The sequence below is a fragment of the Orbicella franksi genome, chromosome 15 (genome assembly GCF_964199315.1).
Source record: "Orbicella franksi chromosome 15, jaOrbFran1.1, whole genome shotgun sequence".
In the NCBI taxonomy this organism is placed as follows: Eukaryota; Metazoa; Cnidaria; class Anthozoa; order Scleractinia; family Merulinidae; genus Orbicella; species Orbicella franksi.
This window is the reverse complement of record NC_138159.1, coordinates 13,784,520-13,802,092: the sequence shown is the minus strand read 5'-3', so window position 1 is coordinate 13,802,092 and position 17,573 is coordinate 13,784,520. Positions and strand designations below refer to the sequence as shown.

Sequence of the window (17,573 nt, the reverse complement as noted above, 5' to 3'; positions counted from 1 at the left end):
CTTAACTAGGGACTTCAAAAACAATGCCAATCAGATTTCCAGCGTGCAGACCATTGTTAAGGTCACCGAGGAAAATACAGTGGAAAAAATCGGCTATGATGCTGACAAATTTAAAAAGGCATACAGTGATTACACTCCAAAAGTCATCCGAACCCGTTTGAACAAAAACGATACGCTGTGGTCTGCATTTAAAGACCCCTCTTGTGATCTTCTAACTGGGGCGGAAGGTGTTGGTGCGACTATTGGAAAAGGAGTGGGAGAAGATTGAAGATACCCTGGCAGAATTTTCATCGCTAAGGGAAAACGTCTGATTTTCAATTTGGCCTTATTGACGCTCTGGTGGCAGTTGTTCGTGGCAACGCTGCCAAAAAACTTTCCGAGTCAATCGATGTAGCCATTGATTCTCTTGAATAAAGTAAGCTTATGCTGGTGTTTTTAATTTTTATAACCCAGTACCGACTCCAGTCCCAAGTAGCTCTTTAATATAACAGACTTGAAAGCAGGAACCAGGAAAATGGGCTAAATGACTGCTCACCTGACCCTAAATTTTTTAATAAACAAAATCTTGATAACATCGTCACCTTTGACAAAGATAAAATTAGTTACTTCCAGGAGGAAAAATTGGTGTGCATACCTACAAAACCTCAGTCTCAGAGCGACACTGGCTTCATAAACCTTCCCGCTTTAAAAAGTGGAAAGTCTCTGACATTCCGACTACCTTGATGTATTAACCAAACATGGCTCCGAGAATACAACTGGCTTGGGGAAGAAGGGATATTAGCTCCATTTGTGGAAAGCTTTAAACTGTATCTCCCTCCAAGTAAATATGGACAGAAACATACCAAGAGGACTTCTATAAAAACAAGAATCCAGTTGACCTCGATTTCCGTAAGCCTATTAAGTGATACGTCCGACCTAGTCAGACGCAACATTACTCTGGAACAAAGCAATTTTCTTACCGTCTTCTACCACGGGTATACTTCCTTTCTGTGCCCAAATAAAAATGATATCAATAACCCTTACAGCTTGTGTGAGAATCTTCCCAAACTGTGCGACACAATCACCCGAGTACCACAAGCTAGAGGACGTAGAGAGTTTGATGCCCACTTATGCATTTGTCTTCAAGCGAACGTGTCACGCTTCAGTTGCATAAACTTACAAGCTTACTAGCAAACGTTAAAAACTCTGCGAGGTAAACTTACTTCTAATGCGGTTCAGGCTTCTGACCTTAAAGTGCTTGTTAAAATTCTCCATGACGAATCGAGGATCAATTTTTGCCGCGGTAGGGCGAGAAATTTAAAAAAATTTTGTTCAACAGTATTTTTTTGTTTTTTGTTGTTGTTGTTTTTTTGTTTTTTGTTTTGTTTTGTTTTTCACCAACCAAAACGTCAATGCAAATTCAGGCGTAATAAACGGGATTTACCCGTCCTAGATTGATTAGTCCGCCTATATACCAGTTTTGCAACGGGGGAAAAAAACGCTATTTGCTGGTCTAGGTAGGTCCGTATTGGGAAAAGCTGTGCCCTTGGGCCATAATCGGGAACTCTGGTACAGTTTTTCCCAATACGGACCTCCGGGCTGGTAATAACATATATATATATATTTCAGTATCTGTGTGCCAGTGATCTGACGGTGGTCAATTTGACGATTTTTTAGGCGGAAAATCAGTGAGCTCTAAAAAAGGCATTACGGTCTAATTTTGTCATTTAGAAATTTAGAGTACCCTCTATTCGCATGGGCTTATAAAGTAGGCTTGGCTAGGGAAAAATTCTAGAAAGAGGAAAGTCATAAACTAAGAAAAGAAGCGAAAGCGGAGATTGATTATCTTAATTCTGCCGAATGAGATAAACAACTTTTTGAAGAACAAGCAAGGTCGACAGTAAACGAAACTTTAACAATATTTTGTCCATAATACTCGCCTTTATCGAGCCGAAAAATCCTTTAATTCCACCCCTGATCTTTCCTTTTACATTAGAGCGGCTAGTAAGCGACGATTTCTACCTCTGAGAGCTGAAATGTTGAAATTTCTCTACGGGCAGCCCAAGCTCTCTATGATCCACACAAGCAACGCGATATGGCATCGAATTATAAGGGTTTATATGGGATTTCCTACAAGATATCCATAGAGGTAGTTAAAAGTGAAAATTCCCAATAAAAATGGCTTACCTTATTCCATACGTGTGTTGTTTGCTCCTGGCGTGGTTATTTTGCCGATTTAACTTGATTTAAGCGACTTTTTTGAATTCTGGTTTTCCCTTCATAAAGAGAGGACAAGGCGAAACACCTCAGTCGGGACAGCCTGCCGAACGAAGTCAAAAATCCCGGGCTAAAATATACCCAAGGCCACAAATCCACCGCAGAATTCAAGGGCAAAGGTTGAGCTCTCATTTCAATTCTCTAGCCACACAATCGCAGCCCTGCGAGCGACGCCAGGCGGCTCTTCGTGTCTCCAGTGAAACGATAAAACGATGGTAGAAAGCCGCGTCCGTTTCATCCACGACACAACGACCGTTAAAATCGGCTTGGTAACCTCGTCATGTTAGCAAACCAAGACTCGCGAACTACTGATACTCCTGGGTTCAAACCAGTTACAAAATTCAGATTCATGATAAGCACAACAAATCTGCATTAGCAAATCTCTCTTTCTGCCTTTCCTTGCAAAAGATAGCCTAGTGTATTGTTTTACTACACGCAAACGGAAACGTTCCCGAAATGAAATTAACCATGCAATTGCTCTTAGATACCCAACTGAAGCGACGGAAAAATTATTCACGGAGAGCGAAGCAACTTGAGCACGAAACAAATTAAGAGTAATTGCCACTAAATATCAAGGACAGGCCACGGTCGAAAAAAATCGATTACGCTCATACTTTGCCAGTTTGAGGACCTAGGTAAGAAACAAGGAAATCAAATAAGTTTTTTGAAATATCCAACGTAACACCAGAAATTCACGAAAAACGGCCATCGTACCAAAAGCTCAGATTTTACTTCGCGATACGATGTAAGCATAAATTTTACACTTTTCAGCCTCTTTCTACACAGACGTTTACATCGCTATGAAATGTTCTCCACTTGTATCACTAATTCTTCCTTAATCAAGATGTAATGATTATTTTCATTTCTTGTGTTTCCTGAACGAACTGAGCACCAATTAATTAAACAAAACTCAAAACCAATGCAAATTCAGTGAGGAAAAACACTGACCAGCAGTGCTCTGCAGGCGCCCGCAAATGATTTCGGTCCGCAAATGATCCCTTGACTGCAAACGATCCCCAGATTGTGCTGCAAATGATCCCAGGACCGGAAATGATCCCCAGACTGTCCCTTAAATGATCCCCGGACCGGAAATGGTCGCCTCGCGACAAAAGATGAAATTTTTACGGACGTGATAAATCATAATTTATTTACACATTACCATATACAGCCTGTAAATGTGTATCATGCTATTCCTTATAGGTTGTGATTTTCACAGTCACATAACACCAACTGTACAAAGTCTTGTAAAAATTGAAGCCACTGAATTGAAACTCGATGTGGTGTACCTGTACATCTTAAAAGGCTATTCTCTCAGGATGAAGGTACATGTATCCCTGACTTTTGAACTGACTGCTTTTGGGCAATGATTCTTATGCAATTCACCAATGACTTATACCCCTCTGTTTGCTTTAGTTCTTCCTCAGTTAGCCCTTCTTCCTCTTCACTTTCCTCTGAATCCTGGTGAAAAAAATCAGACATCAGCAAATGAAAATACAATAAAACCCTGCAACTACATGTAAGAACCTGGATTTTTCCACGTTAGCTTACATAGGTTCTTATATAAATGATACTCAGCACAAGTTTAGGGTATTACCCACTCCATAAACTAAGAGCAATCTGGGTAAGAAATTGATTCAAAGGGGCGAATGGGATCGTTTGAATAGACGCAGTGGAAGAAAAAATGGCGTCTGTAAGGAAGTGTTGAGTGATTAATTTGTCTTGTGTCCACCTAAACATGCCAAAACCTGTGAATTGCTGTGTACCCGTCTGCACTGATAATTTTCAGAACAATCCTGAACTCAAGTATTATCGAATTCCCAAAGAAAGGAGGACAAGAAGACAATACAAGATCTTAATTCGTAATACAACGCTGAACCTGAATTTTGACAACACTCGCATTTGTGCAGATCACTTTGAAGGTGGAACTAAGAGAAGTAGGCATGATTCAACGTCGATTTTTCCGTGGTCAAAGGCTGTGCCAAATCGACCTGTTTTGAAGCGTCTTTCTGTCGAAGACGTGATCAGTGCCTGCTAAATCTGGACTGAAACCATCTACAGTACTAAGTTCTACAGATGATAACGCTGTAAACTCTCTTGACCGGAATGAATCACCGGGAAGCGAGCTATCGCAGACTGACGATAAGCTGGCCACATACGAGCAAGGTATCGCAACATTTTTGACTGAGGAAGTACAAGAAAAGGAGGGAACTACACCAACCGAGTTTCAAGAGCATGCAAAGGTGGAGTTTGGCATACAAACAGAATTGTTTAACCCTAGATTTGACATTGAACGGTTTAATCAAAAGGACTCAGATGTTGCTTTTTACACAGGATTTCCCAACTTTAAAACGTTAATGCTTTGTTATGATTTGGTAAAGAATTCAGCTCAAAATATTCGCTATGGTAGCTATGAGATGAAACATTTTGATTACCCAGCCCTTTTGCAGCCAGTAAGACCAACATTTCAGGAATTTATTCTTGTGCCAATGCGACTATGATTTGGTCTGTTTGAAAAGGATTTGGCTCTCAGGTTCAGAAATGCAGAGTCGACAGTCCATCATAATAGCTTTTTTCTTTTCGAACATGGATTCAGCTTCTACGACTTGAATTACAGGAGCTGATTGTTGTTCCACCAAGGGATGTACTACAAGAACATACAGATGCCAACACTTTTCAAAGAATTTTACCCCAAAACAGTTTTAATTATTGACTGGGCAGAGGTGCAGATGGAAAGGCCAACAGCTCTGGATAATCAGCCTTCCTGTTACCCGTTCTACAAGTCAAGGCCAACCATGAAAGGCCTTGTCGGAATCACTCCAAGCAGTATCATTGGATTTGCCCGTGAGCTTTATCCTGGCAGCATCACAGACAAGGAAATCAGTTAGAGCGTGGTGATGAAGTTATGGCAGATAAGGGTTTTCTTATCCAAGATGAACTTGCAGCCATTGGTGCAACTCTTACAATTCCAGCTCTTTTAAAGGAGTAGGTCACTCCAAAAACCGTGTATTTTTTTCCATCAACAATAAAAAGTGCACATTGAGTTGAGTTACTCACCGTTGTTTTAGCTTCTGAAGTGGATGCGATCCCAATGAAAAAGAAGTGAAAAGTTCGACACCGGGAGCCGCCATTTTGAAAGGATCTTGAAGGCCAGGCCACATATCCGTGACGTCATTCCGTCCGAGAATGTGTTTGCTTTTTTAAGCTTTAGTATGGCTGCGCTTGAAGCCAGAACGTGCTAGTGATTCCGCGGATGATAATAATCAAGTTGAATGGAATGATCGATTGGAAAATGCTCTGTGGTGTACTTGTCAGAGATGTGCAACCATGCCGACGCAAAGACAATGTGTTTGTTGCCGAGAACAGCCGGAGTAGGTCACCAAGATGGAAGGTACATTTTGCAGTGCAATTGCAATGGACACAGTTAGTGGAAGAGGAGGTTCATTTTTAACTTTAAATTGCTCTCAGAATTGAACTGGTGGCTTAAATAAATCCCCAGTATAATGCTTTTGATCTGATTTGTCTCCATGTTTATTTTACTGGCGGTTCAATGCGGAGGGAGTTCTGGTATCACAGAAACTGACGAGTTTTCAATGGTGTGTTTACATCGGGCGAACGCTTTCCACCTCACAAGTCTGTGTTTTTACTTATAAAATTTGGATACTTTTTGCCCGTGCTCATACGTTTTTGCCAGGTTTCTTTACACTTATGGACTTCGTGGACTCTTGTGAAATACGCAGTGACTTTTACATGTAAGATGCGAAGTGAAATCGACGTCTTTGACGTGAGAAATGTAAAATTGACGACATTCCTTATCATTACATGAGATTCTTTGTGAGAATTGTAATTTGTACTGTTGGAGAGCTAAGCATATGTAATATATTTTGGATAGAAGAAAAAAGTATATGCAACTTTTACATGCGTAAAGATTAGCTGATGAAGGAAAATTCCGCACTCTGCTAGTGTGTTTATCCGTATCGTATGTGTCCTGTTTACTCGCCTCGTTACTTGACAAAGCATGCAGGAAAATTAAAGCTTCACTTTTTACCGTATATTTGCTTTCATTAGCAACTATAATTCCTAAAAATGATGTGAATGCAAAAAAACTGTCCTTAATTAATGATGAATCGTGTTAATAAAATTGAAAACAAATTGTAACACATTTCATACAAAATATTATTTACATGCGGATATCGGATTTCGCTATAGCAGGACTTGTTATCGGTAATCGTCGATATGTAAATAGGACTGATGTATAGTCAACTACTTCTTCCGATGTATTCCAAATCAAATTAGACAGCATTTAAAAATTCGTAAGTAGTTTACCTCATCCCTGGCTGTCAAGGCCGATTATTAAAGACGCTCTGATTTTCGCCCACACAAGAGATTTATAAAGCGAAAAAATACTTTTTCGATAAAAGAAAACCGTACGGGGTTAGTCTGACTTGTAATTTTAAAGAAATCTGCAGGGCATTTGAAGTTCCCACGGTACCCTAAGAAATTTAATAAATCACTTCCAAAAAACGCATGCAGTCGCTATGCATCAATGAACACGAAAACACGAAAACCCTAGCGCCAGTCTACGAAATAACGAAATATAATGAATTAAAAGCTTGCAACATGGAAGCTTTTTTTAGAAATACTGGTAAGACTGGTAAATGAAGAAAAGAATTTAATTCAGCCATTTTCCCTGTTATTATAGCAAAAAAAGCGGCGAACTGATTATACATGAAACTGACCCGTGATTCACGCCGTTTTAGCGTTTTTTTCGTGAAAATGTATTGCCTGAAGGGTCGAAAATTTTTGGCGACTAAAATACTTGTGCTGGCGACTAAACCTGAAAACTTACGGGCCAACTGGCCCCAAGGTTTTTTCTTGAAATTCGAGCCCTGCAGTCCAGCGAGGAGCTTCAATTTCTTGCGCAGAAATAATATTTACCCAGTCAAGTCAACGACAGTTCAGCCGGGCAAAAATATTTTTAAAAATTAAAAGTATAACTGATAGCTACCTCTTTTCGTTCCGTGCGATGCGCCGTTCGCTTGCAATACGTGCCTTTACCTCTTGTGCTTTGCGGCGCCAATTCGGACGGAATGACGTTACGGATATGCGGCCTGGTCTTCAAGATCCTTTCAAAATGGCGGCTCCCGGTGTCGAACTTTTCACTTCTTTTTCATTGGGATCGCATCCACTTCAGAAGCTAAAACAACGGTGAGTAACTCAACTCAATGTGAACTTTTTATTGGTGATGGAAAAAAATACACGGTTTTTGGAGTGACCTACTCCTTTAAAAGGAAAAAGCAGTTTTCAAGAGAAGCAGGGAAAAACAAAAAAGTTGCTAGCTTAAGTAGGTTCACGTTGAAAGATGCATGGAACGAATTAAAAATTGGCATATCCTGTCCAGACAGACCAAATCCAGTCTCTCTCTTTCAGGCATAGCTTCTAACATTTTTATTGTAATTGCAGCAACCACAAATTATCTTCCTCCACTTATTTCGTAGGTACCTGAAATTTGGAAAAAAAATCTGTAGTTGACAGTTGTTTTTCAAAAGCCTTAACATCGGCTTTAACATGCCTTCTGATGGATTATATAGGGGATCATTAATCATCCCATCTGGAGTAGCTGCCAAAAAAAAAACATGGTTGACATTAACAATTAGTCCCAATGTCTCCACTTTGATACCTTTGCGACCATTTTCATTCATAGAAGCCAAATATTCTTGAATTATTTCTGGTTCCTGGGCTAACCTCTCCATCATTTCTTTGGTTGGTGGAAACTCTTTGAACCCTAATAGTTCTAGGAATGCTTTTGTCTGTGATGTTGAATCCTTAAGTACAGCACATCTGTAACACTTTGAGACTGTGATCCGTTGGTTTTCATTCTCATGCCAGAGAGAGTTCGCTGATTGGCCCCGTGTATTTTTTTCTAACTCCACTGCTTCATTTCAAGTAAGAAATAATCTCCGCTTCACGTTTTCACCTCGAATGTGGCGGCGTGTTTATCAGGGGTTTATATAATTTTTGAAATAGTCTTTCAACCTAAAGCCGAGAACAATTAACGAAATGAACGATGCCTTGAACAGGTTCATAAAACAAATGTAGCGAGGTACAAATTAAAGATTGGATTGTATAGTCGCGCAAACCTTTTAATGAGACCGACTTTCTTTCCGCTTGCTTTCGTTCTAAGGCACAATAACCAACATATTAGCTGACGCACGGTGCACTCCTGGGGGTTTTCTCAAGACAGCTTTGCTCCAGGTGTGTCTTCCTTGCATAAAACAACTTGTTTCGAACAGCTGGTTTTCTCTACCGCCATTTTAAAATTTAGCGCGTCTAACCAAATGATCCCATAGGCCCCCTATGATTAATTACGTACCCAGATTCCTTATAGTTTATGGAGTGGGTAATTTACATGTAGGTTCTTATTTTCTGGATACCAAATTAGAAGTTATGCAAAAATGATCATTAAAAGAAGAATTCTTTAAAGTATTGACCTCAAGAATTTTGAAGTCCTACATTGCAGTTGGAGTGATAAGGCACCTCTGTCTCCAAAGAGGATTCTGAACGTTGACTTATCTTATTTGTCCAAGTGTACAGAATCATCTCATAGATTTTCGAAAATAAGAACCTGTTTCAACTTTTAGGCTACCTGTTTAACTTTTAGCCTAAACAGGTTCTTACATAGGGGGGGGGGGGGGGGGCTTAACTGGCAATTTTAGCCTAACAGGTTCTTAAAATCAGGTTCTTAGTTAAGGGGTTTTACTGTATTCCACATAACCTTAAGCCTGCAAGCAGGCTCTCATAAGGGCTGCAGGACAAGCGCTTTCCCCATGAGACACTGCGCATACACCAACAGAGCTGCCACTAAGCTGGGCAGTACTTTTAATTAAGGTTACAGTATACCTTCAGATCGGCAATTTTCTTCAAATTTGGATTTTTGGGTCAAAGTAATGGTCGAAATGTAATCTCTAATTTCTGAAAGCAGAATTCAAAAAAATTAATACTGGCGGCGAAATGGAGGTTTTACGTTGTGGCCGGAAGTAAAAGTTCCCTCTTTATTGACAGCCCCATAACGTGTATGCAATCAACCGAGACTACTTTCGCGGGAATATTACCTATATGGATACCACGAATTGCTTGGCTACTCAGTTAATCAGCATTGTTGATCCAAGCATTTTTCGTATTAGGTGTAATTCGATTAAGTTATAAGTAAACATGGACCACGGAAAACTCTGTTTACCAGTGCGAAAAAGCGAAGAACGAATGAAAATACATCAATGAGTGAAGAAGCGAATGTTCGCCTCGCCAATGAAGCTATAGCTACATGTATCGTATAAAGCGGGCAAAAAGATCGAGTCGAGAAAAGAGAAAGGTTCTGTAAAAATTTGGGAACTCGACAGCGATAACAGCGATGTTTACAGTGACTCTTTTGTTGAGTCCGATACTGATAAAACGTCGAACTCATAGAGATCCATTGGAATATTATCCATGCACATTTGCTCCGCCGCGCTTTCTTTCGCTTGTTTTCTTCGCCCAGCCACTCTAGCGTTCGTATCCTTTTTCGTCTTCCCCATTTTGCCAGACCAGCTTCAAGAAAAACCGAGCTACAGAAAAATCATCTCTCCGCCTTGAGCGTATTGCAAAACACAAGGGTGTTTTGGAGATTCACGCGTAAATTTCACCGCGAGAAAAAACTTTCCAAACGCTGATTGGCTCAGTGATCTGAGAACCCAGTTGAAGGCGTTTGTGAGCGGAGTTTGTTTGCGAAGCAAGAGAATTTTCTTAGCGCTGTTTTCTCGAATAAATTTTTTCGCTTGCGGCAGACACTTTAAAGAGTTACAACTCATAGGGAATTTGTTTGATTGCCATCAAAATTGGACAGTAGCTAGATTAACATATAATAAACAAAAAGGTGTCTGCGAACTGTTTATTTCGAAATATTTTCTCTCCGTGAGTGATTTTTGTACGATCACTTCACATTTTTTAAATCCTATTTCGAAAATGTTCTGTAACTGTTTACTGCAATTGAATATGGCAAAACGCAGACACGCTCTTTTAGCGCTTTTTGTCCGTAAACCGGGGAAAAATAAATTGGCGAAAAACAAAATTCGCTTTGACTTGTAGCTTCCAAAAGGTGATTAGGACGCTCGCATTTAGTGGTCCTGAAAAAATCGGCAATTAATTCCATTTCAAAATTCTTGGTATAGTTTGATAGCCAACTCTATAAGCTTTACTTTGATATAGGGGTTTAGGTATCTACAGCTTAAACCGGACGCGCTACATCGCTTGGACGCGAGACACCCCTGAAGGTATATACGGTAACCTTAACCCATGATTAAAAGTTCACAGAAGTATAAATATTTATTGTATGCAAATGTTTTATTTTGTGTATTTTGAGATTATTCAAACTCAAAACAGAGGGTTAAACAATATAAAGAAGTTACAAAACTAAAATCAAAATTCTCGCTTAACCTGGTTATCTTAACCGGGCTTTGAACAACCCAGCCCAGGAGCTCCGCTTTTAGGCTTGCCTAAATCTATATATTAAAATTGACATTTTCCATGTTCACGACCGAGGAAAAGCGGAGAGTAGGACGAGTTGGCTTCTGATGTCATTTCGGGAATAACAATATTTTGTTGCTAAGAAGAATATATGCGAACATGCAATAGTGTGTGTCAAAATCGTTGCAGAATGCAAGGAAGATATGTTGTTGGAGGCTGTAACAATACAAGATGCATAGGATAGAGTATTCCTCTTCATTCAGTACCTCTATCTCGATGAAACTCAAGCAGAAACAATAAAAAGACCAAAGAAGTGCGCTACTCTGTGCGAAGCTAAAGGCGGGGAGCCATCGAGGATTTCTTCGACCTTGGGTTCGCCGCTACTGTAAAAACCTAGAGATTTTCATGGCCTGTATATTCTTCTCTATCTCTAGTGGAAAGCTTGACATTGTCAAGGTACATGTACTGCATAAGACACGAATTTGAGATAAGCTGGAAGCCATCTGACCATTCTGACTATTCTGAGCGCAAACGATCCTCCGAGTCCCAGACGAAACTATAGGTGAGGAAATTACACGGTAAATAAAATGCATCGCGTTTTTTTGCACTCGAAATAGAGACTTTTCTAACTGAATAGTACACGAAAGCTGCGTGCTACAATGAGGCGATTAAGACTGTTGGGGCTTCGAACTGGTGAACTACACCTGTAGCCATGTAGTTGTGGATTTCAATAAAAATACACGCCGGAGGTCGTAATCCAGCAGTGTTGCTCAATGGCTGTTCCAAATAGACAATTGTTTTGTTCTTTGAGCTTCGTCTTTGAAGAACGAAATATATCTAAATCACAAACTAAGAATGGACCAAGCATTTATAAATGTAGGAGAAAAGTGAAACTAACAATTAAGATTTGACTCCAAAGCTACCGACAAAGATTGTGCAGAAAGGAGAATGTGCTTGTCAATCAACCGAAACTCAACCTTATAAGTCCAGAACTCCCAGGTTATTAACGTAGGTAAAATGGGCATTTCATTCAAAATAACAGTGATCAGAAGTAGATATGTACTCATTAAAGCGATACTATACTGAACCTCTTTCCAAGATCTCGCTGAATAATTTTCCATGATTTACCAGTATGAAATATGCAAATTTGTGTAGCTCGTGTTCGTACACAGTAATTGACTCTGCATATACTATGGTCGGTCGACAATAACAAAGCGAAAAGTTACCTCACCTTTGGATATTTTTTGCCGACATCTCTGCTTATCTCTTACGTTAAAGCTATTTTCAATCACTGATCTGGAGAAGTAGGCAAGAGTAGACTACAACTGCATCGAATATTAACTTGTATTTTGGCGGAAATTAATGTTTGAATCGAAAAATGTTTTGACACTCCGAAATTTGCACATTCTTTAAAGTCAAATTATCAACTCTTCGTGTTCATTGGCATCTTTATAACTCTTTATAACCCAAATGGACCGGCAAATTGTCGATCCTAATCCTGGCCTAAATTACGACGCGGCGACTCGCACTTCAAAATGGAAAAAAGATATGTACATCGCAGCCGTCCAACTCCAAATTGTAATGCTAAATGATACAGTTCATTTGCTCAAAAATCTTGGCCACGTTTGATAAAATATGAATAAAAAATAACCCAAAAATGTTTTGCCAGCCCTCGAATCTCGGTCAAAGGTCTCTTGAATGTTTTAGCCCAGTTCCTGAAGTGACTTTACTTGCAGCCCAACACAGATCCCACTTTGCGCGGTCGTGAACATAGAAATTACATGTACATGTTCAAACGCCTGTAGAAACGCAGGGATTTTATCAATCGAGATAATTTTTTGTCGAAGTAATCAGGGAAGCTAGTAGATTTTATTAAAGGAATAAAAATGTGGGGGTTAGTGGAACTTTAAACAGCAACACCCTGTTGTACGGCCGATTATCCTGCAAAGGTGTTTAACTTCTAAGTTTGTGGTGTCGATAAACTGTTACTGTACCAATCAAAAACTACTGAGCAGTACTCCCATGTTGTACTCTTTGGTAAATAAGAAATCATAACTGAATACAATTTGCACACATGCTATACACCGTATTTATAAATGGCGGCCGCGCGGAACGGCCTGGTTTCGAAAACATGAAAACGAGGCTTGGTAGGCCACGCATCACAGATCACAACAAAAATGGCTTCTTCTAGTCGAGATTCTGACACAGTTATCCGCCATTTATGAATACGGTGTATAGTTCTACTTCTTTTCGTGAGTCAACGGATGTGAAAGCGCTGAAGCAAGCCTGTTATACATTACAGTGTACATGATCCTCTTTGTTAGATTGATCAGTGTGAAGTGGTTTTCAAGTTTGCTACGAAATGCTATCAAAAACAATAATATTGTTTATTAAAACACAAGTTGTCAAAATCAGAAATCTGACCCAAACAAAGAAAATTATTATCTGATATTTTGAGCAAACAAGTGGAAAAAATAATTAACAAACAGTACTGATCTCACATCACACAAGAACAGTTTTTAAAAAAGGAATTGCAGCCAAATTTTAGTTGAGACTTATACATGTAGTCATTCTACCAACAAACAAACAATATCTCAGCGCTACTGTGACTGCCGAATTTTAGCAATGATACATTTAAATAAGATAAAGAAGACACAGAACTGTGTCCAGTCACCTTCAAGTGTTGCAGTGGACAACAGTGATAATCCAAAAGCACTGACAATAATGCTTAAGGTCATGGATATTATGGTACATGTATATAGCTAACAAACCCTACCTCAATACTACTCTTTCTTATCACATGCCTTTGTCGTCTTCCACCATAGATTTTCTTTAACTCCTCCTAGGAAATGAGTCAATGGAGCAATGATTTTATTAAATATTGAGCACTCCTATCAGGGCTGTGCTCTAGAAGAGCTCGGTGGCCCCTCACAACTTACATTTGACTTAAGACGACCAGGAAATATTAGTTTTTGCACCAAACCTATAAACCTCCTATCCTAAATACATGTAAGCTGGCTGGCCATTCTCATGAGTAATGATGCAAATAAAAGTTTTGATGCCTTTTTCAACATATATTAGGGTTAAAAATTCAAGTCAACCAATAAACTAGCAAATTGCTAAGTAACCCTAGTTGACAGGCTTTCCAGGAAAGGGATGAATATTGCTTTGTGGCCTTAAAATCCACAATCTGTGCAAACTTCCTCTACTTTGACATACAGTGCGTCACCAGGATTTTGCCTTGGGGAGTCCCAGGCCCCCCCCTTCTGAGAAATAGAGGCCCTGAAAGAACATTAGGGGGGACAAAGTTACTCGCCGTCCATGACTGGTTTGATTCCTTCTCTGACTTTGTTAAATCCATATCCAACCAGACAGAGTTACCAAAGAATTTGCCATTTGGTTTCAGTGTTGTACATAACAGCACAGTTAGTAAAATACTAGAAATAGAGATCAATTTGATATCTGACAGCTCAACAGGGAAAAGATGTAGTTGCTGTCAAAGTCCATTATTCGTTGCTTTTAAGATCCCAGACATTCATTTTTCACCACTTGTCTTGTTTATCAAATTGACTTTGCACTCTCTTACTCCATAAGGGTATGTTATGTTTAATGATCCAATAACACACCATTGCATTACATCGACTTCGCCACCATTGCAGGTTAATTAAATATTCTTGTCTCTGCTGGAAAAAAAAAATATATATGCCTTTCTACCACCCCCTGAAACCTTTGCTTTTGTTGTGTTTACTTACATGAAGGAAGTGCAATATGAGTTCAGGGCATCTATAAATTTTTCGGTGGTAATTATGCTCCCGTCCATGTTTCCCTTGAGCTTCAGTGTTCATCTATGTTTTGTTTATATTTGTATTTTTTTCTTCACTTTATTGGCAGGGTATTTTCCAAAATTTTTCTGCTGGAAAGATTTTGTCCACCAGTACCATTTTATCATTACTTCATTTGATGGCTTGGCTATTTCACCACTCATGTTTTACACATGTCCTAACTATGACACAAGTTCTGGCCTTACCTGAGACAGCCGTGGAAATTCAAAGGAAGATTTGTTCATACATGTACATGAATGTGTTGGATTGTGATCTGATAACCTGTTTTCCTTTACAAGCTGAAAGAATCCCAGTGACAAGATTCAATAAAAAGAAACTCTACCCTTACCAAAAACAGGACACGTACAGTGTAATAGAATCAAACTTTGTTTAGCACTGTGTAGCACTGTAGGCTAAACTACAGAATACAGGGCCACTTCTAAAGAATTATTACACATGTAAAGTGGCTCGGTGGCTCGGTAGTCAAATGGTTTTCATGAGTGACTCAGTAGCTCCCTAGTCAAATGGGAGAATACACAGCTGGCTAAGCAGCTTGAAGGTTCAGCAGCTCGGTAGTCAAGTAGACCAACTATTACTCAAGTGATTCGAGAGCTTGGTAGTCAAATAGTGCAGTAGAGCAAGTAAGTATACCTTCTACATATTGGTTTAAATTTGAACCTCCCTTTAAAAGCCCTTACAATAACTGCAAGCCATGTGCTGACAAAACACTTAGAAATTTACTTTTATCATTCTATAAACACTGAATGCAACTGGCGAGCTGTAGAGCTGCCAAGCCACTCAAAAACATACCTTACTCATTCACGAAACAGTGAAATGAACTGGCGAGCCGTAGAGCCACCCAACTACTAAAACATGTAACTTACTCATTCTTTAAACACTGAAACCAACTGACGAGCCCACAAGCCGCTGCTTACTCGTTCTCATAATTACCCTGTGATCAGGCATGGTCACAGTTGGTAGCCAAGGTCAATTATAACATAGCACACGTGCTGGTCCTATCTTATTCCTTTTGAGCCATCATGGTAAAAATCTTTATGTACACATGGCCATGCTCAATAAAATGACGTGTGCAGTTTCATTTCAGCTGCAAAATTTCCGTCGAGTTTAGTGCAAGTTCCTTTTGTTTAAGTTTCGGCAATGTGAAGATTATTTTGAACAATCCAAACTGTACTTCGAGCCTTTGACTTTTATCAAGCTAAGATGTTTACTTAAACATGAGTATTTTGACTTTGTTTGTCTACATTTTTATTGAGTATTTTTGACTTGGTCTGCCTACATCTTCATTATAATTATTTGAAGAAGTGAATTATTCAGTGACAATTTTAAAAACCAGGTTAAGTGTTTTTGCTCAACTGTTGCTCAACTGATTGTGGCGTGTTAAGATCCCAATGACCTTTGTTTTTCTTCACCATGCATTGTGAGAAGTTTGTAGTCAATCACAAATGAAACATGTTTTAGCGCCCAAGTTGTTGGCACCATGTTATAAAAGAATTGATTCATGCTTTTAGCTGTGCGTATATCAAGTTATGGATGTACTTGGGAAGTTTGGTGAGCACTCAAGAAGCTAGTGTTGCTCTCGGCTGTCACCTTGAGCAACTCTTACGCTTCTTTCGTGCTCTCCAAACTTCCCGCGTGCATCCATTACTTGGTATACGCGTGCTAAGCATGAACCAATTCTTAAGTTGACAGATATATCTGCTTGTGGCGGCTTAATATTTCATTTCCTGTGGTGAGCCAATTGTGTGATTGTCGACAAAGTGTTTCTTTCCAGTTTTGACAATCATGGCAGTTAACACAGAAAGATTGGATCGATCTTCTTATGGCGAACAATCCGTCAGGTAAAAGAAAGCATTGTATTTTTCATTCCCAGTATTAATTACAACTTCCTCTGGACAAACTTCAATCCTTTGCTGTGTAATAATTGTCGATGTATTTACCCACCAGGGAGGATGCTGCATATTCAACATATCCACGTTTCCCCGCATATAACCATGCATACTCTGCATATGATCAACCTGCTGAATTTCTGTCGCAATATTATGGAATGAGGTCCTCAAAATGATGGCACCCCAATCTGCTCCTGTTTCACTGCGCTCGGGTTCAATTTCATGACGTTGATAATAATGCAGTGTGTCAAGTGTTTACAGATCAACTTGAGTTATTTGAGCCAGTATAAACACTGAACGACTGTACCAAGGTTAAGTAGTTTGACCTTAGTAACTGTTTACCTTGGTAAAAGCTCAAATGTAAACACAACATTAAAGATATACCTCACTCCTTCTTTAAACATTTAGACAAACTGGCGAGCCGTCGAGCTGCCGAGCCACTCACATATTAGTGCTTCAAAAGTGCCCCTGAATTCTGTAGTTGCTCCGTGCTGTAATTAAGCTTACAAGCTCAAGTTCTGTTCGAAGTTGAAGTTCCTGGACGCTGAAATATGCATGGTCAGACCTGCCGAGGGGACAATATCCTCCAAGCGTCTGAGCTTCCTCGTAAATATCAGCGCCCAAAGCAACTTCAACTTTGAATAGAACGAAGAGCGTATAATATTATTGTATTCGTTTAAACGTGTTAAAAATCGTATACACACAAAGCCGAGCACGATAGCCTTTCAGTGTAGTTCTTACCTCCACATGCACAGGTTCACCGTTGGTCGAATGCTCGACTTTGCGTCTCTTTGGCAAAAAACCATCCGATGCCATCTCAGAACCTTTTTAAATCAAGATTTCCTTCGTTTTTTATCACAGAACAAGTCGTACTTTACAACCCGTTGTTTCAAGGAGTTGTTGCACATCCCATAATAACATCCTGACATTTTTTGTATTGTGACGTTTTGTGACGCAAGGGAACGCACTCTTCTTCCCAGGCTCTCTCTTCTCTACCTCCCGCTCAAGTGAACACCCAGAATCTGGGTGGTAAAAAAATCTGTTGGGCGCGTTCTGTAAAGGGAAGGTGTTTTCATCACGATTTTAAAAACCA

The 17,573-nt window shown here is 39.6% G+C and overlaps 2 protein-coding genes across 2 annotated transcripts in view; both read right to left on the bottom strand.

Annotated features, from left to right (window-relative positions):
- The window catches only part of LOC145470029 (uncharacterized), a 399,370-nt gene that overhangs the window by 357,990 nt on the left and 23,807 nt on the right, over positions 1–17,573 (bottom strand). The window lies entirely within an intron of this gene.
- Positions 1,283–17,497, bottom strand: LOC145470021 (uncharacterized). Its single transcript, XM_081453855.1, has 4 exons — positions 17,222–17,497; positions 14,780–14,872; positions 13,529–13,594; positions 1,283–3,714 (listed from the first exon to the last, which is right to left on the bottom strand). Exons 1-4 carry the CDS (start codon positions 17,294–17,296, stop codon positions 3,568–3,570), a joined length of 381 nt encoding a protein of 126 aa, XP_081309981.1. The 5' UTR covers positions 17,297–17,497; the 3' UTR covers positions 1,283–3,567.